The sequence below is a fragment of the Sinocyclocheilus anshuiensis genome, unplaced genomic scaffold (genome assembly GCF_001515605.1).
Source record: "Sinocyclocheilus anshuiensis isolate Anshui unplaced genomic scaffold, SAMN03320099.WGS_v1.1 scaffold100, whole genome shotgun sequence".
Classification (NCBI taxonomy): domain Eukaryota; kingdom Metazoa; phylum Chordata; class Actinopteri; order Cypriniformes; family Cyprinidae; genus Sinocyclocheilus; species Sinocyclocheilus anshuiensis.
This window is the reverse complement of record NW_015555725.1, coordinates 1,243,281-1,263,712: the sequence shown is the minus strand read 5'-3', so window position 1 is coordinate 1,263,712 and position 20,432 is coordinate 1,243,281. Positions and strand designations below refer to the sequence as shown.

Below are 20,432 nucleotides of genomic sequence, written 5' to 3'. Positions count from 1 at the left end.
AGAAGCTCATATTTTGATTTGAAACCCCATAACATTTTCCTGAGATGTTGATTTATGACAAACAATTTGTCAATTAGTCAGATTTAAATGATAATTACAAAATATTATCATATTTCCATTAGGTGTTACATTTGATCACTAAATGAATGTCAGCCATTTTTAAAAACCAAAGAGAGGGAGTGGTCATGGTGAAACATCCAATCATTTGGTATCTCTGAAAAGCCCTGAATGTGCTCCGTATCCAGATTTAAAACTGTGACATGTAACGTCTCAGAGAAATCGCTAAAAACATAATGTTCTCTACAGTGGGCAAAACTCCATAGCTGGTAGTCAGGAGGATATATATATACTGTATTTTTATGCTTGCATCTATTATGCAAAATCTAAATTCTAAATTACTTGAAATTTAGATATAAATTATAGATATAAATTAGGCAAAATAATGTTTTATGGCCAGTCAAATTTATGTGTGTTTATATTTATTACTACATTTATCTAAATAATCTCAACACCACTGGCAGGCTAATCAATTCTTAGTTATTAACTTCATGTTTATCATGATGACATGGCCATATAAGAAAGGACCAGATTGGTACACACTGAACTTTCAAACACGACTTGTTTGACTTGTTTCCTCACACTTCCCCCTACCCAGATATTACACTAACATTATCTGTCATGTAGGCCATCCCCCGAGTGAGAGCGAGTGTGAGATCTTTCATCAGCTCAGACCTGCGTGACTTATTGGTGCTCAATGTCTCTGATCACGCTTGCGAGCACAGAGCAGATGGTGTCCTGTGATAAACACAGATACTCGCACCTAAACACGCACTCACACGATAAACTCAATAACAGATCCACACAAGAGACACGTTCGCAGCACTAACACGCCACAAATGCAAACAAAACATACTCCAGTAAATAGGCAGACGTGAAACCACATACACTATCACACACACCGGCTCAGTGGAGTGAAGCGTGTTGTGGTTGCTCCTGTTTGCAATATGTATGTGTGTGTTGTGTATGCTAATGTGGGGCAGGAGTTCTAACAGGTGTCTGCATGGGCGACAGTCTGCAATGCCTCCTGGGCAAAATGCTTCACACTTGCTTCATCTTGCTTTATCTGTATCTGATTTAGAACGAGCAGAAATCTGTGAGAAATATAACGACTTAAAGACAAAAGAACTGACAAAAAAAACTGTTATAGGAGCAATAGCCATGTGTGCAGCATTGTACGGATTAATTATTTCCCTTGAGGAAGGCAGCAATCCATTCCTCGCTCGCTCACAGAACAGGAGCTACTGAGTTTTGTGTGTGTGTGCACTAAATCCCACAAACACAGTGAGAGCGAGAGTGAGCAAACCAAATTACACTGGCCCTGTCCTGTCCATTTATTGCTGATTATTCCTGTTTGCTTTACAGAAATGATCCATCGCGTTAGCTGGCTGTTTTGATGCCACACGTTTACCAGCAATCTAATATCAGTGCTGTCCTCAGCGAGCGTATTCAGTCATACAGTGTGCCTTTTTCCTCTTCTGGCATAAGGACAAATGATCCCGTCTTGCCAGGCACAAAGCGCTCGGGGAGGATGGGAGGGGAAGATTGCGGGAAGCGGGATGGCAGGGGGATAATTAGTGGAATGACCTCTGTCCTTAATCACTCGCGGCTGGCACTGAGTGCCCGTGTGTCAGAGCGGCAGTTCTCTAAATGCCATCTCTCATTACCGCCGACTCACACCAACCAGAGAGGCCCTGCACACACACAAAAAGACAACAGGACCTTATCTCCGCAATCTCCCTGCCATCCCGCCGCAGTCTCAAACGGCAAATGAACACCCGCAGGCTGAACGCTGACATGGGGTAGGTGGGTCAGGGCAAGCGGGACTAGGAAAGGCCCAGGTCAGCACGGGCTAAGGGTGAAACGGAAGCCATACGGAGAGCGTGTGTCCTTCATGCTGCCTGGACCGCCTTTGAGCGAGCAGGCAGTGTGGAGGAGGCATAATCCTAAATACTCAATTAACACTACTCTAATTAGCAGCAAGAGTGTGCGTGTGCGCTTTAGGGGGGCATCAAAGAAATATAACTGATGTGAGTGGGATAAAAATTGTAATTGGAGGTCCTAAAAATGGGAATTGTTTGTGTAGGCTGTTTATTCGTTCTCTAAAGCAATGCATCAAGGAAAGAATGAGAGAAAAAGAGAGAACGAGGGGCCAGATGTGTGCAAGCATCCTCAGGGAGGCGTCTGCAGGAAATGATGCATAGATGAAAGAGAAGTTGTGACACAAAATAACTGAATATTTTCAGCGTGGCATTTACAATTAATCCTCCCAAAATATCAACTTTCCATGAAGAGTAGCGCTCTACAGAAGCACAGATGACGTTTGTACACTTCAGCCCTATAAATATGTGAATCATCTGTGACGGTTGAGAGGTGAAAGAATAAATAAAACCTTTGAAATGTCCAGCAGTGTCGATCACGCCTTGCAGAAGTGTGAGAGAAGGGGTTTAACAGCCGCTGGGTTTCAACAGAACAATGAACACACAAAACCACATCAGCCTTGGCTCAACAAATATGGGTTGTGGCAAGGCACAGATAAACAGGAACTGATTCTGAGAAAAACACACACATACACTGTCAGAAGCAATGCAACATCCAGCAGGTTCACAGCATTACCCACCTCCTCTCAAAGCCTGACTTGTTGAAGCGTATGAGCGGTCAGCACAAACGCTTAGACAGGAACAGCCATCATCTTTATGTGCAAGTGTGCGTGTGAGACATCTGACCCTGGCAATTTTGGGCCAAGTCCAGTTACTTTTCCACTGTAGGTGCCTGGGCTTCTCATTGAGATTTTACATAAACCGCACAATTGAGCAACAGATGGGCTGAATTCCAGGAGACATACTTGTGAGTGTGAAAAATATGTACTACAATGGAGACAGGACAGTATGTGGTTGAGTATGTAGTAAGAAGGTATGTCAATACTAGGACAGACTGTAGTTTCATAACATTGCATTTTTCATAAAATATCAGAACTATGAATTTGTATACTACTCTTGATTGCGACAATTAAGGTGCATGTGGCAAACGTAATAGGGTCATGATATAATAATACATTATTTGGAACTATTATAAGGTCATGAGACAATTGTAAGAAATATTTATTGTTGAGTAGTGCATTCTGTTTCACATGCCATTTTTCAAATATCTGAATATAAATTAAAAAAAAATCTAAATTCGCATGTAGCATTTAAAAGGATTTGTTTATAATATATTTTTAGTGTTTCTATTATTTATTTAGACAAAAATATTATAAAAAATATAATTTTAATATGAGCAATTTATTGGTAATCTCCCATAATAATTTTAATATCGTTGCACCTCTAAAGGTTTGGTCAAATGCACCTTTGTATGGCAAAATTCTGCAGGCAAAATGCTGTCATCTTAATTGGAATCCACATAATCCAGAATTCTGTGGGAGTGACACACAAGGCGAAAAATTTTCCCACACAGATTTCTCATGGGATTCGAATTTGTTGAACTTTTAATAAGCAAATTAGCTGTATTTATCAATATAATGCTAGTTGATTTGGAAGTGACCTTTAAGTAAGCAATGGATTTACTTTCCCTGCAAAATTTTGCAGAAGTTTTGCTAAAGTGACAGCACCTTAATAAATTTAGCCAGAAAACCATTGCAAACTAAACCTCTTGTGTAATGATTGTGGGCAATATTATCGAAAAAACATGCGGATACATCAAAACTAGTCAATCAAATGCACTAATGGATTTTCGGTGAACTGGAATGCACAAATCCAAATATTTCATACCACGCAGGACAGATAGTATGCAAACGGGATTCAGTTTTGGCCTGGTTAAACATGCAGAAAACAGTCAAAAAAAACAACTCATGCATGCACTCCCCAAAACAAGCAGGATTTTATGTCTGTCTCTCTCTCTCTCTCTCTCTCTCTCTCTCTCTCTCTCTCTCTCTCTCTCTCTCTCTGTGTCACCCTCGCAGCAAAATGGTTTCATAAAAGTGGGACGGGGAGAGAATGAGCTAACATGAGGGGCTTCTGGTGTCGTTGTATTCTAAACAATACCTGCCTGTTGCTAATGGACGTGTCATCTGCTCTTCTCTCACACTGATTACTCAGCGATTACTAACCCAGGCCCCCAGTCGCCGTAACAACCGTTGCCGGCACAATGGAACCCTGAATGTGGCAGCCGTTTGAAGCTCTACAATTAACCCAGCATGCCTCTGTGTGCCTCTCCGGCTCTAATTGAGTGGAGAGCTGAAAGAACGCGGCTGTCCTCCCCCAGACCTCCTGCACCGCGGGCTCGGATTCAGATCTCTGCACCTCTCAAACACACACACTAATGACAATAATAGAGCAGGACTGTGGACCTGTCTGTCCAGACCAAGAGTCCTAGAGAGAGACATTTAAATATGCATAGACTGATAAAAACGATTCACAGTAATTGCTAAACAGATTGCACAAGTAAGTGGGAAAAACAAACAATGCAAAGGTGGGATGAACAGAAATTTAGGCAATACTTATAGAATTATGGGCAATAATAACTGATGTAATCTGTCTGTCAATCAATCAATCCAAAAAAAAAACCAAAAAAAAAACTGCCGCTTACTCAAGCTGTCCTTTATGCAAGAAGAAATGACAAAGAGGTACTAACTTACTCTTAAATATAAATGTTCCAAAAGGGGGTTTTCAAAGTGATGCCATAGAAGATCCATTTTTAGTTCCCTAAAAACCTTTTAGTCAAACATTTCCTAAAAGAACCTTTTCATTTGAATCATCTAAAGAAACATTTTCCACTATAAAAAACTTTTTGTGCAATGGAAAGTTTTCAAGGATGTTAAAGGTTCTTCATGGAAACAGATGACAATAAAGAACCTTTTTTTTTAAGAGTGAATTTCAATTCAGAATGTCCGCTATGACCTGAAATTACAGGCATCTATATCATAGAATAACAGAAATATGACTATGAAAAATATGGTCCATTGACATTAGGGATATAAACAATTAAAAACAAGAAAGGCAAGTGTTGAGCAGGCTGAAATGGAAAAGCTGTCCAAAATTTAATCTTCTCTCTCTCTCTCTCTCTCTCTCTCTCTCTCTCTCTCTCTCTCTGTGTCACCCTCGCAGCAAAATGGTTTCATAAAAGTGGGACGGGGAGAGAATGAGCTAACATGAGGGGCTTCTGGTGTCGTTGTATTCTAAACAATACCTGCCTGTTGCTAATGGACGTGTCATCTGCTCTTCTCTCACACTGATTACTCAGCGATTACTAACCCAGGCCCCCAGTCGCCGTAACAACCGTTGCCGGCACAATGGAACCCTGAATGTGGCAGCCGTTTGAAGCTCTACAATTAACCCAGCATGCCTCTGTGTGCCTCTCCGGCTCTAATTGAGTGGAGAGCTGAAAGAACGCGGCTGTCCTCCCCCAGACCTCCTGCACCGCGGGCTCGGATTCAGATCTCTGCACCTCTCAAACACACACACTAATGACAATAATAGAGCAGGACTGTGGACCTGTCTGTCCAGACCAAGAGTCCTAGAGAGAGACATTTAAATATGCATAGACTGATAAAAACGATTCACAGTAATTGCTAAACAGATTGCACAAGTAAGTGGGAAAAACAAACAATGCAAAGGTGGGATGAACAGAAATTTAGGCAATACTTATAGAATTATGGGCAATAATAACTGATGTAATCTGTCTGTCAATCAATCAATCCAAAAAAAAAACCAAAAAAAAAACTGCCGCTTACTCAAGCTGTCCTTTATGCAAGAAGAAATGACAAAGAGGTACTAACTTACTCTTAAATATAAATGTTCCAAAAGGGGGTTTTCAAAGTGATGCCATAGAAGATCCATTTTTAGTTCCCTAAAAACCTTTTAGTCAAACATTTCCTAAAAGAACCTTTTCATTTGAATCATCTAAAGAAACATTTTCCACTATAAAAAACTTTTTGTGCAATGGAAAGTTTTCAAGGATGTTAAAGGTTCTTCATGGAAACAGATGACAATAAAGAACCTTTTTTTTTAAGAGTGAATTTCAATTCAGAATGTCCGCTATGACCTGAAATTACAGGCATCTATATCATAGAATAACAGAAATATGACTATGAAAAATATGGTCCATTGACATTAGGGATATAAACAATTAAAAACAAGAAAGGCAAGTGTTGAGCAGGCTGAAATGGAAAAGCTGTCCAAAATTTAATCTAATATTTAGTTGAGACCACACTTGGCTCTGAGCTTAATCGATTAATTTCCTGCTCTGCTCAGGGTGAACTGGCAAAACATTCGGGTTATTTAGCTAATTCCCCACAGATACCAGCGAGTACCCAATCAAAGGTGAATCTCAGAGCTAATAAGCGCAGGGCCTCCGAGTCAAATTAAAATGCACATGAATAATAATACGCGTGATACTTGAGACCTTCTCAGAGGAAATAACATTTTAGGCAATATCCACCCGAAGACAGAGCGTGAAGTTTTAATTTGCATTACTCTTTGGCGTGACACCATTTAAAAGCCAATTCCAATATTTAAATTCAATGAAACGTCACACACTGGAGATGCTCTCTTCGCACATACACACACAATCCATGTCATGTTAAATGTCTGGAAATCTCTTTACTCGCTCACCGCTATATACTCTCACTCTGCCTTCTTTTCTGATCGTCCTTCCTTTCCTTTGCTCCTGCACTCTCATCTATCTCCCCATATTTCCCTCTCTCTCTTTGAGTAAGCGAGTTTCATTGGGGGTGCTTGCCGACTGGAATCACCTCAGGGCGAACACTTTATTATCTGCGGTCAAAGCGTCACTACAAATATCATTCTACACACACAAGTGTCCCTTTGCATTTGTCTGCTCTCTGCCTGCATCGGGCCAGCAGGACCAGGCTGCCTGTACACATACACAGACACAGCGTGGGAAAACAGACAACACTGATTCCTCTTCCTGCTTATATAGTACAATATCTGTCTGCATTAATGTAATAAAATAAAATAATACTATGAAGTAAAATATATATAATAGAAAGTACGATTTAGTGTTTAAAACTGTATAAATGCATATGGATCTTTTTTATTAAATGTACTTGTTTTTTTATTATTTGTGTTTTTTGTGGTGCTTGTGAACTTTTTATGTTGCTGTTTTTGTTATTCAGCACAGAACAGCTTTTCTTCGCCCTCCATACCGTGGCGGAGAGCATGAGGTATGAGAGATTATAAAGAAAGATGAATAAGAAATTCTCTGAGCTTGTAGCAGCGAGGGGAAGATAACAACCGCTCCTCTCCCAGAGGAGAACCCCACAGACCCCATCCACTCGCTCTGCTCCTAACGCCTCCGAGAGCCCCTCTTCATCATCCGCAACAACGGCGACAGCAGGCAGCGAGCGCTGTCCTCTCGTGCCTGTGTGGAATGCTAACCGTCAGCAGACATGTCAGGGGCACTGTGAGACGAGAACTGGGCGACTTTGTTTTCTCTCACACTTCATGCCACACGGCTCGCTGGTGAACGAAAACAAAGCACAAACAGAAACACAGCAAACTGCAGTGGAAAAGCTTGTACTGCACTTTGCATTGTTCTAGTGTTTGTCAAAACCAAAGAAATTATAATTCAAACAACTTCAGAAAGAGAAACTTGACAAGCCGAAACGCATTTATACTTTATAATTTTCTCACTGCAAAATAAACTCACAATATGAACTCACAATGTTTTTGATTTATGGGATATCTTCCCATAGGAACATTTAGAGTTCAAAAATGAATCTGCATATCTATAGAGGTCCAAACAAGAATTTTCCACAAAACAAACAACAATCAGAGAAGTCGTAGTTATCATGCACACTGGAACTGCAGCAATAGTTCCCATAAAGCACTGCAATTTATCTAAGTCAGTCTCTTATTCTGTCATCAGTTTATGTATTTGTATACATTTGAACATGTTGCTATAAATATATGGGATTTTATAAGAAATGACTTAAATGGTAATTTTGGTATTTTATATAGTTTCTGATTCAATTATATTCCTTCATTCAGGGCTCATAATTTTGTCTAGTTTCGAAACTACCATCATTTCTGATTTTCAAATACTATTTTTGCTTTAAATTAAAAAACGTATATATTGTGAATCATTCAGATTAAAACATATATGGGGAAAATTAAAAGAAAAAATACATACGGAACCAAGGCCCCTGAAAAAACGAATAGTGATTGCTGATCTATTCTTGATTCCATTTGTTTTGAAGGTATTTGTGTTAACATGCTTTGTCTATTTTTTTTTTTCTGTTGACACCTGCCTCAAGACAAATTCCTTGTACATCAAAGATCTTATGAAGTTCTTTTTATCCCATAGTCCTCCCTTTTCTCGTGTCCTTGGTTCTTATCCTGCCCGCCAACACACAACATGCCCCACTCCTCTCACGCTCTTCAAATGCTGTTTTGTAGATGTTTCTCTACACTGAGGTCCGATAGCCACCCACGAAGAAACAAAACATGAAGCGGCCCATTTCACTTTTATACAAAAGACTCGTCTGACTTGAATAAATCCCTCATGTGCGTTAGAATTTCTGGGGTCACAAAGTCGACAGTGAGGACAAGCCACTGCTCTATCTACACATCTTTCTGGGAGAACGAGAACAAATAGAGAGTCACAGCAAGTTGTAACGGCATATGCTGAATAAAATCCAGCTGTATGAGATTAATGATTTTTTTTGAAGGAATATCCATGTTACACACAACTTAAGCCCTATCGATAGCATCTGTAGTATTTCAACAGAAAATAATTTTGACATGTCCCTCATTTTTGTAAAAATAAACCAAATAAAAAAAATATGTACACTTACAAAGGAAGTCTAAGGAGCAGTTGGTGTATAACTTGTATTTAACCCAGAATATTCCTTTACATGTTCTTTTCTCATTGTTCTTTGGGTGACAATTAAAAAGGACTGAAAGAACAGAGGAACAAACACTTCTCCGTCAAGTAAGATCTTGGAGGACATCACAGGCTGCTTGATAGAGCTAAAGATAATGAGATAACTCAATGTGAGCGAGGAAATGAAAAAAAAAGGTTAAATTTCGCTTGTCTCTGATAAGATGACCTCTTTTCGACTGCAAGATTCGTATCAGGAAAACTTTCAGAAACAATCACACACACACACACACACACACACACACACACACACACACACACACACACACACACACAATGAGATACACTCACATATGCACAATGTGCGATAGACAAATCAGAGAATTAGACTGAGATTAGGAAGATGAACAAGATCTCAGAGGACTAGATAACAAAAAGACAGAACTAAAGGTGTACAGTATATATATGTGTGTATGTGTGTGTGTCCTGACAGGTCGAGAGAGATCTCACAGTGCGACTCTGCAGGTAAATAGAAAAAGAGGGCTGCCTGCAGCTAGCCCGGAGCAAGTCTCAACCCTTCTGCTCTCTCATTTAGGAAACAAGGTCTCCACTGCTTCAAAATGAATATTAAACATCACACACACACAAGTGCTGGTAAAACCACATTAAGCCACCGACCATTAAGCCATAAGTCAGCATGCTAGTAAAAAATTCACTAGATCACTGAAGGGACTGCATTTGCACAAACAAGATACAAACAATATCTATTTTCATCTCTAACACTTGTTTATTTATATCTAAACATGTCTTTGTTTGCTTTTTGACAATGTGTCTGAGAATATTAGACCACAGAGACGTGTAAGGACAGGAAACAAGAAACCCAATCAAGCACACAGAGTCTTTCATACTAATGCTTCTGATACTAATTTGCAAGAGAGACTGTTAGCGCACACACTCTCTTTACCCAGAGGAGAGTGAGTGTGTCAGGCAGGCTATTCTAATTGATGTTAAAGGTCCCAAAGGAGCAACAAGGTTAGTTTAGCACGTCATGTACAGTCTGTCTTTTTCTCTCTCACACACACACAAACCATGTGAATATGATCTGTCCGTCTTTATTCAGTAATCTCCTCTTTCATAACACATTACATGGCTGCTTTTCAATAAGCAAGACAGCTCACTGGACAGAGAGACAGACAGAGAAATAGACAAAATGCAGGGAGTTAGACAATGAGAAATATATCTAGAAAAAGATAGAGGACAGATATATAGATGAATGGAGAGAAATATAGATAGAAAAGATAGAGATAGATTGATAGATAGACAGAGAGGGAAATACAGAAATACAGAAGACAGGTACAGTGGATGGACAGATAAACAAAGATAGACAGAGAGCGACAGACAGACAGACAGACAGACAGATAGATAGATAGATAGATAGATAGATAGATAGATAGACAAGACAGTCAGTCAGGCAGATATACACTGTGTGTGTGTGTGTGTGTGTGTGTGTGTGTGTGTGTGCTCATGTTCTGCATCTTCTAACCTGTCTCCCGGCCCTCAACAGAAGGTCAGTCTCCGAGTGTGATCTCATTTCCTCAGCTGCTCTAGGAGCCCTGGATCCCCTCCACCTCTTCCTCCTCCTCTCCTGCCCTCCTTCCAACCCGTACATACACCTGGGAGGCCCACACGCCAGCTTAAAGGGCATCTCGCTTACGTCTGCCAAAGCCACGGCAACAGCCGCTAGCATCCCAGGCCCCCTTTCCGAGTGTGATCTCATTTCCTCAGCTGCTCTAGGAGCCCTGGATCCCCTCCACCTCTTCCTCCTCCTCTCCTGCCCTCCTTCCAACCCGTACATACACCTGGGAGGCCCACACGCCAGCTTAAAGGGCATCTCGCTTACGTCTGCCAAAGCCACGGCAACAGCCGCTAGCATCCCAGGCCCCCTTCCCCATCCTGCTCTGCCCTCTATGCCAATGGCACCCAAAGCCCCAGGATGGGCACAGAATGAGTGGAAAGGCTGGTGGGTTCCCAGCAGTGCCCGGAAATGAGCCTCTGGGTGTGTCTGCAGGTTGCTGGCAGGGCGATCAGCCAACTGTAACCCTGAGAGGCAAAGACGACTGCAGGATGGGATACAAATAACACTAAAAAAATCTTTGTCTGTCACTGCCTAGTCACTTATTTATATTAATATGAATGCTAATTGAACATCATGGGTAATGTAAGCCCTAAAGGGCACCAACCAAAATAATCTAACACACCTCAGAATCATAAAAAGGAGGAAAAATCCAAATCCCTGCAGACATAGGGTCTGAGGGCAGCTGTCAATCAATGTAAAAAGGGCAGAGTTGAAACTTAGGCTAAAAGTGACTTTTAGTTGCCCTTGTAAGCATGTTTAAATATCTTGCTGCAAATGTGATTTGTTTCCTGTGTGGTGACCCCTGTTGGACTGGAGGAGCATTGCACTGCTGAACCAAAGACATTCTGGCAGGCATCAACATCTCATGACCCTTCCACAACCCTTAGCCATTAATGTGAGAACTGAAGGCTCAGTCCAATTCTGACGTCTTGTCAGTATGATACTGACTTCTGCTTCTGGTTCAAATCTTTCCCATGAGGCCTTCAGAGGTGATAATCTCTCTCTACCGGATTGGATGTTGTGACCCTGCAAATGATGTCGCGGTGCCATATGTGCATTTGATTGGCTGCCAATGCCTGCTGTGGCTCAGGGTAGAGGGAGAAGAGTGTCGTGATTGGACCTGAAACACTCACAAACACCTTACACAGGTGAGTGCGCGTAACCGATTATGTGTAGCATAAGCATGCAATCTACAAACATAATGCTATGGAGACAAATAAACTGTAGAAAAGGAAGGAAAATGAAAATGCAAGAAAAAAGGCAAAGCAAAAAAATCCAAAAAAGAGGAAAAAATATAAACATAGCAAAAGAGTGAAAAAGAGCAAGAGTAGAAAGAGTAAAGAAAAAGCACGAGATTAAAAAAAATTAAAAATTTAGCAAAAGAAAGCAAATGAGTAAACAAAAAGTGAAAGAGAAAGAGTGTAAGAAAAATAAAGTAAACACAGGAAAGCAAAAGATATAAAGAGTGGAGAACCAAAACAAAAAAATGAAGGTCTGAATGAAAGAAAGCAAAAGTGAACAAAATACCTTTTTTGACTCACAAAGTTTGACTCACGACTTTTTATTGAATGAAAAAGAACAAGAGAAAAAGAACAAGAGAAACTGAGCAAAAGAATGAAGGATAGATTTTGAAGAAAAGACTTTAAAAAAATGAAAAAATGAAAGAAAAGATTAAAAGAAAGTGAAAAAAGCAAAAGAAAGAAAGAAAAAGAGTGAATTAATTAAAGGGGAGGTCTAATGCTATTTCATGCATTCTGACTTGCTAAACATGGGCAAAGTTTCAAAAAAACGAGTTGGACGTATGATGGAGTATTTCTGTGCCAAATACACTCTTGCAGGGATTGTGTACGTTTCCGAACGTTTTTTTCGAGTATGGCCCTGTATGACATCATAAAGGGCAGAATTCCTTGTTTGGGCTCTTCTCCCGGAAGAGCGTGCGCACACGTCAAACAGAGAGAGAGCAAGAGCAGCCCATCAGCAGCGTGCCTCATTCGGGTTACAGAAGCCGTCTTGCTCGAGAAAGATTTGTCATTTTGTTTTTAGACCACGAAATCAACAATGTCACCAAAGAAGTGTGTTTTTGGTTGTGAGGGAAAGATAATCTTGTTCAGCTTCCCAAAGAACCCAGCGTTCAGGGAACAGTGAATGCAGTTTGTTTCTCAGGAGCAGCAACAGAGCTGTGCAAGTGCATTTGTTTGTTCCCGGCATTTCGGTGACAAAATTTCGGTAACAAATTGTAAAAATTTAAGTCAATAAAGTTTTTGTTCCTGTTTTATTTATGTTGATGTCACAGCTTGCAAACGATAGCTACGTAAAAGCTTTGCATGCTCGTGACTCTTTAGCTCCACCCATGGCACACCTCCAGGAGCTCAACTGTTTTTGGAGAGAAGCATAAAGCTGTATCTGTCTTTTATAAATCTAATAAAACTAAAGACTCTTTGGAGTTATGAAAGATGCAATACTACTCTATAGGTACTCAAGATTAACATGAGATTGTCAGAAACTGTTATGTCCCCTTTAAAGAGCAGGGAATATACAAAAGAAAGTGAAAGTGCAAAACAGAGTGAAAGAGCAAAAGAATGTGTGAAGGAAAGAACAAGCTACGAAAGCAAGAAAGGCAGCAAAGCACCCAGAATCCATTGCAGAGGTCAGTGTTGGATTGGCTGTGATGTGTTCGGCCCCGGTGCTCCTGTCCCCAGGGTGCTCAGTGATGAAGGGGGATCTGCCCTCCGCTCAGACTTTCATGTCGCCATCTAAGCTACTGGCAGACAGACACTGGCGGGGGGCTGGACGACAGCTACAAATGTCACCCAAACAGGGAGATTTAATTAGGAATGACAAGCCCTGACGCGCAAGAGTGCCACCACATACTCCGAGAATTTAGGCTTGCTGAAAGCGAGCGGCTGTGATTTATAATTTAACTAATGCCTGGCGTTTCTTTTTCATTTCTTGAAGAGCGTGCGCACACGTCAAACAGAGAGAGAGCAAGAGCAGCCCATCAGCAGCGTGCCTCATTCGGGTTACAGAAGCCGTCTTGCTCGAGAAAGATTTGTCATTTTGTTTTTAGACCACGAAATCAACAATGTCACCAAAGAAGTGTGTTTTTGGTTGTGAGGGAAAGATAATCTTGTTCAGCTTCCCAAAGAACCCAGCGTTCAGGGAACAGTGAATGCAGTTTGTTTCTCAGGAGCAGCAACAGAGCTGTGCAAGTGCATTTGTTTGTTCCCGGCATTTCGGTGACAAAATTTCGGTAACAAATTGTAAAAATTTAAGTCAATAAAGTTTTTGTTCCTGTTTTATTTATGTTGATGTCACAGCTTGCAAACGATAGCTACGTAAAAGCTTTGCATGCTCGTGACTCTTTAGCTCCACCCATGGCACACCTCCAGGAGCTCAACTGTTTTTGGAGAGAAGCATAAAGCTGTATCTGTCTTTTATAAATCTAATAAAACTAAAGACTCTTTGGAGTTATGAAAGATGCAATACTACTCTATAGGTACTCAAGATTAACATGAGATTGTCAGAAACTGTTATGTCCCCTTTAAAGAGCAGGGAATATACAAAAGAAAGTGAAAGTGCAAAACAGAGTGAAAGAGCAAAAGAATGTGTGAAGGAAAGAACAAGCTACGAAAGCAAGAAAGGCAGCAAAGCACCCAGAATCCATTGCAGAGGTCAGTGTTGGATTGGCTGTGATGTGTTCGGCCCCGGTGCTCCTGTCCCCAGGGTGCTCAGTGATGAAGGGGGATCTGCCCTCCGCTCAGACTTTCATGTCGCCATCTAAGCTACTGGCAGACAGACACTGGCGGGGGGCTGGACGACAGCTACAAATGTCACCCAAACAGGGAGATTTAATTAGGAATGACAAGCCCTGACGCGCAAGAGTGCCACCACATACTCCGAGAATTTAGGCTTGCTGAAAGCGAGCGGCTGTGATTTATAATTTAACTAATGCCTGGCGTTTCTTTTTCATTTCTTGGCTAGAAGGGGGAAAACTCAAAAGGCTTCCTCACTGAAGCTAATCTAATACGATATTTTTAAGGGCAGGCGGTCAATCGCTTTATAAAAAGCACGTCGCTCTCTCTCTCTCTGTCTCTCGCTACCTCCACTTTGCAACTCGCCTGCCTTTCTCTTTCATTTTTTTTTCGAGCTCTCTTTCTGCTCAGGAAAGGAGGTTGTTTTCATTATCACACCTCTATCCCTGTCTATCTCCCTCCTCTCTCTCTCTTTCTCTCGCCTGCTAAGCTCCATGCACTCTTGGGAAATTGATTGTCTGGCGGGCCGATCTGAGCACTCACAGCTGATGCTGGAGCCAGTTAAGTCCCTTTTTTATTGAGGGTACGAGGCATTTTTAATGGGAGTCGCATCAATGAACTGTGCAGGCGCTCGGCATCTGCATGCAGGAGGGGGCTTTTACTTTATAGTTATTTGAATACTCTCCCGAATCCTCTCTATCTACTCATGCCGGATCTGAGAAGGACAGCAGGAACCCATCCACCTCCATCATCTCCAGACACATTGGCTTTCAGACAGCAGCCCAGAATGTGTCTCACTCTCTGACACCTGTCTGCAGCTCCAGACCAGACGGTGTGGTCCACATATACTGAAACCACAGCGCAGACACAGATACTCTAATCAATGATGCACACAAAGGTCTTTTACTTATTGTTATGAGCTTGTGCTCTACTGCAGCAATCTCTCAATCAAAAGCAAATGGACACTAGGAAGAATGACTGTGTGTGAGAGACAGAGAGAGAAAGAAACTCTTTTTTTGCTATTGATTTCAGCCTCAGACCCCTACTGACTGCTTCTCAATAAGAAGTCTAGAAAGGAAGTGGCTAAATCCTGCTGAAATTGGAGGGAGGGAATCAATTTAAATCAAGCAAGGCAGTCTCCATCCATCTTTTCTCTTTTGCTCTCTCTCTCACTCTTCTTTTCATTTTTTAAAAACTTTTTGATGCAACATCATTGATCTTTGAAACTCCTTTATCCATCCAACATTTAGACCTCCACTTGGATTGTCCATTCATCTGTCTGTACATCCATCCATTTCCTTGTCCATCCATATATTTGTTTGTCTGCTCATTCATTCATTCATTAATTCATCTGCTTCTTCATCCATTTATCCATCCTGCTCCTTCATCCATTCATTCGTCCATTCTTTTCATCCATCCATCCATACATGAATCCTTCATGCATCCACTCATTCATTCATCTACTACCTGCTTTTTCATCCATCCATCCATCCATCCGCTCCTTCATTCACTCATCATCCATCCACCTGATCATTGATTCATCCATCCATTTCATTTATTCATTAATCCATCCATCCATCTGATCATTCGTTCATTCTGCTCCTTCATGCATTCACCCATCTATCTGCTCATTCATCCATCCATCCATCCATCTATCCATCCACTCATTCATCCATCCATCCATACACGAATCCTTCATGCATCCATGCATCCGCTCATTCATTCATCTACTACCTGCTTTTTCATCCATCCATCCGCTCCTTCATTCACTCATCATTCATCCACCTGATCATTGATTCATCCATCCATTTCATCCATTCATTAATCATCCATCCATCTGATCATTCGTTCATTTATTCTGCTCCTTCATGCATTCACCATCTATCTGCTCATTCATTCATCCATCCATCTATCCATCCACTCATTTATTCATCCATCCATTTATCTATTCACCCACCATCTGTTTTTACAAATTCATTTGCTTATTCAATCATACATTCATTCATCCATACTGCTCCTTAATGCATTCATCCATCCGATTATTCATTCATCCATCCATCCTCATGTTTATCAATTCATCCATAATCTGCTTCTTATACATCCACTTATTCAATCATATATTCATTCATCCATCCATCTGCATCTCCACCTATCCATCCGTCTTTCTGTCCATGCAGGCATTCATTCATTAACCCATTCATTTCATTATACCAGTGACGTTCTTTCACTCCCTGTTCTCAATCTTCACTCTTTTACAAAACACACACACATACATTCTCAGATCTCAGACAACGGCAGCAGATGCCCATGGATGTCCTTTCCCCAAAAAAGCTGTCCCTTTAACCTTTTCCTGTTTGACAAGAAGGAGAAAGCAGAACGATGCCATGCTGATCAGACAGCAGCAGGAGGACGATGCCATCCTATTACCTTTAATCTGCTCTGAGCTTAGAGCTGAACCTAAGGGATAGTGGTTAAAAGTTTATTATTCCTCTGCTCGTCTGCCTGTCCTCACCGTAATCAGCTTGTGCATGTGGAATATTGCCACACCAACAAAACAGAACTGAAGGCATATGGAACATTCTAAAAGAAGGACAACCCCCCTTTTCCTCTCTATTCTTTCCTTTCTTCTCTTTCTCATTACAGGAAGAGCTCCCTCAGTTTAAGTCTAATCTGAAGCTTTAAGCAGAGCCCAGGGATCTTCAGTCAGAAAAAAACAGTAGGCTGTGCTTTACTTTCTTTAATCTCAGAGCCTGCCAGAACGAGATTTGTCAGTCTGTAAAATTTTTACAAACCCTGAACAAACACAGACATACACATGAAAATCTACACAAATATACAGTGTGGCGACCAGAGGACCTGATCTACATGGGTTACTCGTGCATGTGTGTGAAACCAACTTATGGAAAATGAGCAGATTTGTTTCACCATGTGTATATTTGCATACAGGTAGGTCTGTAAGGACATACACCACTGGAAATGTTTAGCTAACCTGAAGCCCAGGGTTGAGCTACAAGCTTTGAAGCCATGGCAGGGAACAAAAGAAGTAAAGTCTTTAATTATTGCAGATTCAATGGTTATTGAAGAATAAAAACAAACACACTACAGATGTTCCATATATGGTCAACAAGAACTTGCACAGACATTCAAAACAGAGTTGCACATAGACAGGTAGAGGGTGAGAAGAGTATAACAGAGATAGAATAGAATAAAGCAGACCAGATTAGGTTAGTGTGAAGAAGAGAAGGGTTTTTCAAACAAGGGCTTTTAGACAAACTAAACTAAGATGTCTGTAAAACATTTGATAATTTATATTCGATTTATTTATTATTGTTTGTAAAATGTATTATAAGAGCTGTCAAATTTAGCGTGCATTTAATATATTACTCATTTATTTTTAATTTCTTTCTTTGTTTCATTCAACAAATTTGACAAGATTACCATTCAATTTCAGTTTTCCAAAGACTGGTAAAAAATTGTAAGATAATTGTTAATATTTTATTCTATTGAGAGCAAAATTAACAGTTAGAGAAAAAAAATCTGCATATAGTTTTGTAAAAAAAAAAAAAATTAAAAAGGAAATATTTGTCAGATAAAATTTTAACAATTTGCTTTGGACAATGGGAATATAAAAGCCAATTCTTCAATTATTCAAGGGGACGACTGTATTTCTGGATCCTTGGCATCAAAACCCCCTGCAGTAGAGTACAGTACAGTAGAGTGGAGTATAAAATACTATAGGAGAGGAGAACAGACTCGAGCACAAGGACAAAAGCCAGCAGCACTCGAATCAAGGCTGCAAAAAACAAGATGTTAACTATTCATGTCTAAACAATGCCACTGTGAGCTGAGTGAAGCTTCTTGGGGCATGAAATGAATGTGATGTGAACATTTCAGGGGTCATGAATGTGCTTCATCACACTGACATAAAAAAGCTCTGTTAATAGAACAGTGTGAAAGAAAAGTCTATTGTCAAAGTTCATTTAACTCATCCTCAATGTCGTCAATGCCTAACTACACAGTCACATTTAATTATTCAATCTGAGTGTTCGGTCCCATCAGAAGGAAGTAAATCTAATATACTGTGCCAGCAATCAGCAAGACAAACCAGTTTGCGGTCAACCATTTGTATTTGCCATTTATGATAATAAATCAACAGGAAATCTAAACTCTGCTCACATTTGCGGTTGATGTGTTGCGTTGGCTCGAGACTCTTGCTGCTGCTGCTGCAGACGGCCGTGGCGTGCTGGGGTGCAGGGTTCTGCCTCCTCTGCAGACAGGCCAGCATGACTGCGCAGACGCAGGTACGATTCTACAGACACCGGTTTGCCGAGGCCGACCTTCAAAATGAAGAAAAACATAACTGTTAGTGATGTAGTCAGATTAAGCAAGACGTGCAGGAATTATACTGATTTAGATGGAAAAAACGGTATTACAAAAAAGTCATTTGGGAACTGGAGGATATAGTAAATAATATATATATATATATATATATATATATATATATAAATTATTTTACAAGTTTAAAAAAAAGTGTAAACATTAAAAGTATTAATACAATTATAAATATTTTGTAAAATTTGTAAAATTATAAATAGTGTAAACAAAAGTATTAATACAATTCTTTAAAAATATTTTTTTTAAGTATAAACTTTTTAAAGTTTAAATATTAGAAGTATCAATAAAATTATACATTTATATTCTTAAAAGCTAAAATATTAAAAGTATTTTAAAAAGTATAAATAAAAATAATTAAATAAAAGTGTAAACTAAAAATACGAAAAGGATGAGGAAATGCCACAAGCCAGATTCAAACTAGCATGTGTCAGAGCACCAGCGCTAACCACTAGGCCACAGCTCCAACGTGTATTTGTATTTTTTATTCAGTTCTTCAACTCACACCTGTGAAGCACAGGAGGAGGACACACACACAGAGAAATATGTGCGGTGGAGGTTTAATGCTGCTCCAGCTGCCTCTCGGCTCTGTGGGCTGAATTACAAACACACACCTGCTGCATCACATGGGAATCTAGCAGCCCCGTCCTTCCTGGCCATTCCACAGCACCCATCCATCAACAGCCTATCACTTCCTTCAATCACAAGAGGAATAAAGCACCCATCACTGCTCACAACACGCAGTAAGAACAAAAACCTGGGCTGACCTGCTGAAACACTTCCTAGGTGTTTTGTTTTTTTTAATGATGCGGGTGTCAAAAGAGAGAAAGAGTCCGTCTGCAATTCAGATGGCAACTAGGATGGTGTTTTGTCCAAAAAGGTTTCGAGGCGGTTTCCAGGAGTTTCTGCTTGGAGTGTAAATGCCATATTGTGTGTGGGTGTATGTGTAACATGCTGATGAGTTGGGTGGGGGGCAAATGCCAAGCACACATCAGGGCCAGTGACGGGCGTAATCAATCTCCCCCCGGGCCATAAATCTCTGGCTGCATTCCTACTCTGCCTCCCTCCATCTTCAGATCTTTCGCTCCAGAGGAAGAAGAGAAAACAGGGCGCGCTGCCAGGCAGTCAACAGAGGAAACAGCAGCTCTGTTGCAGAATGCGTTATTGAACCATCTGACTACGTTTTAGGCAGCACTGCCACCCACCAGCCGACTCTCAGACTAGCAAAGACATTCTAATGGCAAGTTGAAGGAGTAAATTTGGTGAAGTGCCTTGCTCAAGGACACAATGGAGGGTTTGAACTTTTGGGTACAACCCAGATCGAACCACAAAGCTACCTAGATCAGGACTTTCATGTCAGCAAAAATGTGCAAGCGCATCGTACTTTGTCAGTTGTTAAGCATCCACATGAGCTTAATACAGGCACATAGGTTCATTTTAACCTCTGTTTATGATACGGAGTATTATGTCTTATGTAAAATAAACAAATTAAATAAAGTAAAAAAAAAAAAGTGTCAAGTGAACTATACATAAAATAAATAAAAACACTTTCATTACTCCAAAAATAACTATATAAAATAAAAATGGCCTCAAATTAATTTTAGATTTAGTTTTTTTTTCAACATGATATATTACAAAACTTGAAACCTTTACAACCCACCTACATTAAAAATTAAAATTCCTCTAGACAGCAAAAATTTAACTTTGGCAGCCCTAAAATACGACAAGCAAAATTAAAAAAATGAACAGAATATAGA

At 40.3% G+C, this 20,432-nt stretch overlaps 1 protein-coding gene across 3 annotated transcripts in view; it reads right to left on the bottom strand.

Annotated features, from left to right (window-relative positions):
- Window positions 1-20,432, bottom strand: part of LOC107672614 (protein FAM222A-like) — a 71,017-nt gene that overhangs the window by 9,621 nt on the left and 40,964 nt on the right. For 2 of the 3 annotated variants that reach the window (XM_016465879.1, XM_016465878.1), the window contains exon 2: window positions 18,460-18,620. In XM_016465879.1, coding sequence (XP_016321365.1) covers window positions 18,460-18,568 — 109 coding nt within the window. In that variant the 5' untranslated portion in view covers window positions 18,569-18,620. Of the gene's footprint in view, window positions 1-10,438; window positions 10,514-18,459; window positions 18,621-20,432 lie in introns of those variants that run through there. The other variant, XM_016465880.1, reaches the window with a different exon arrangement.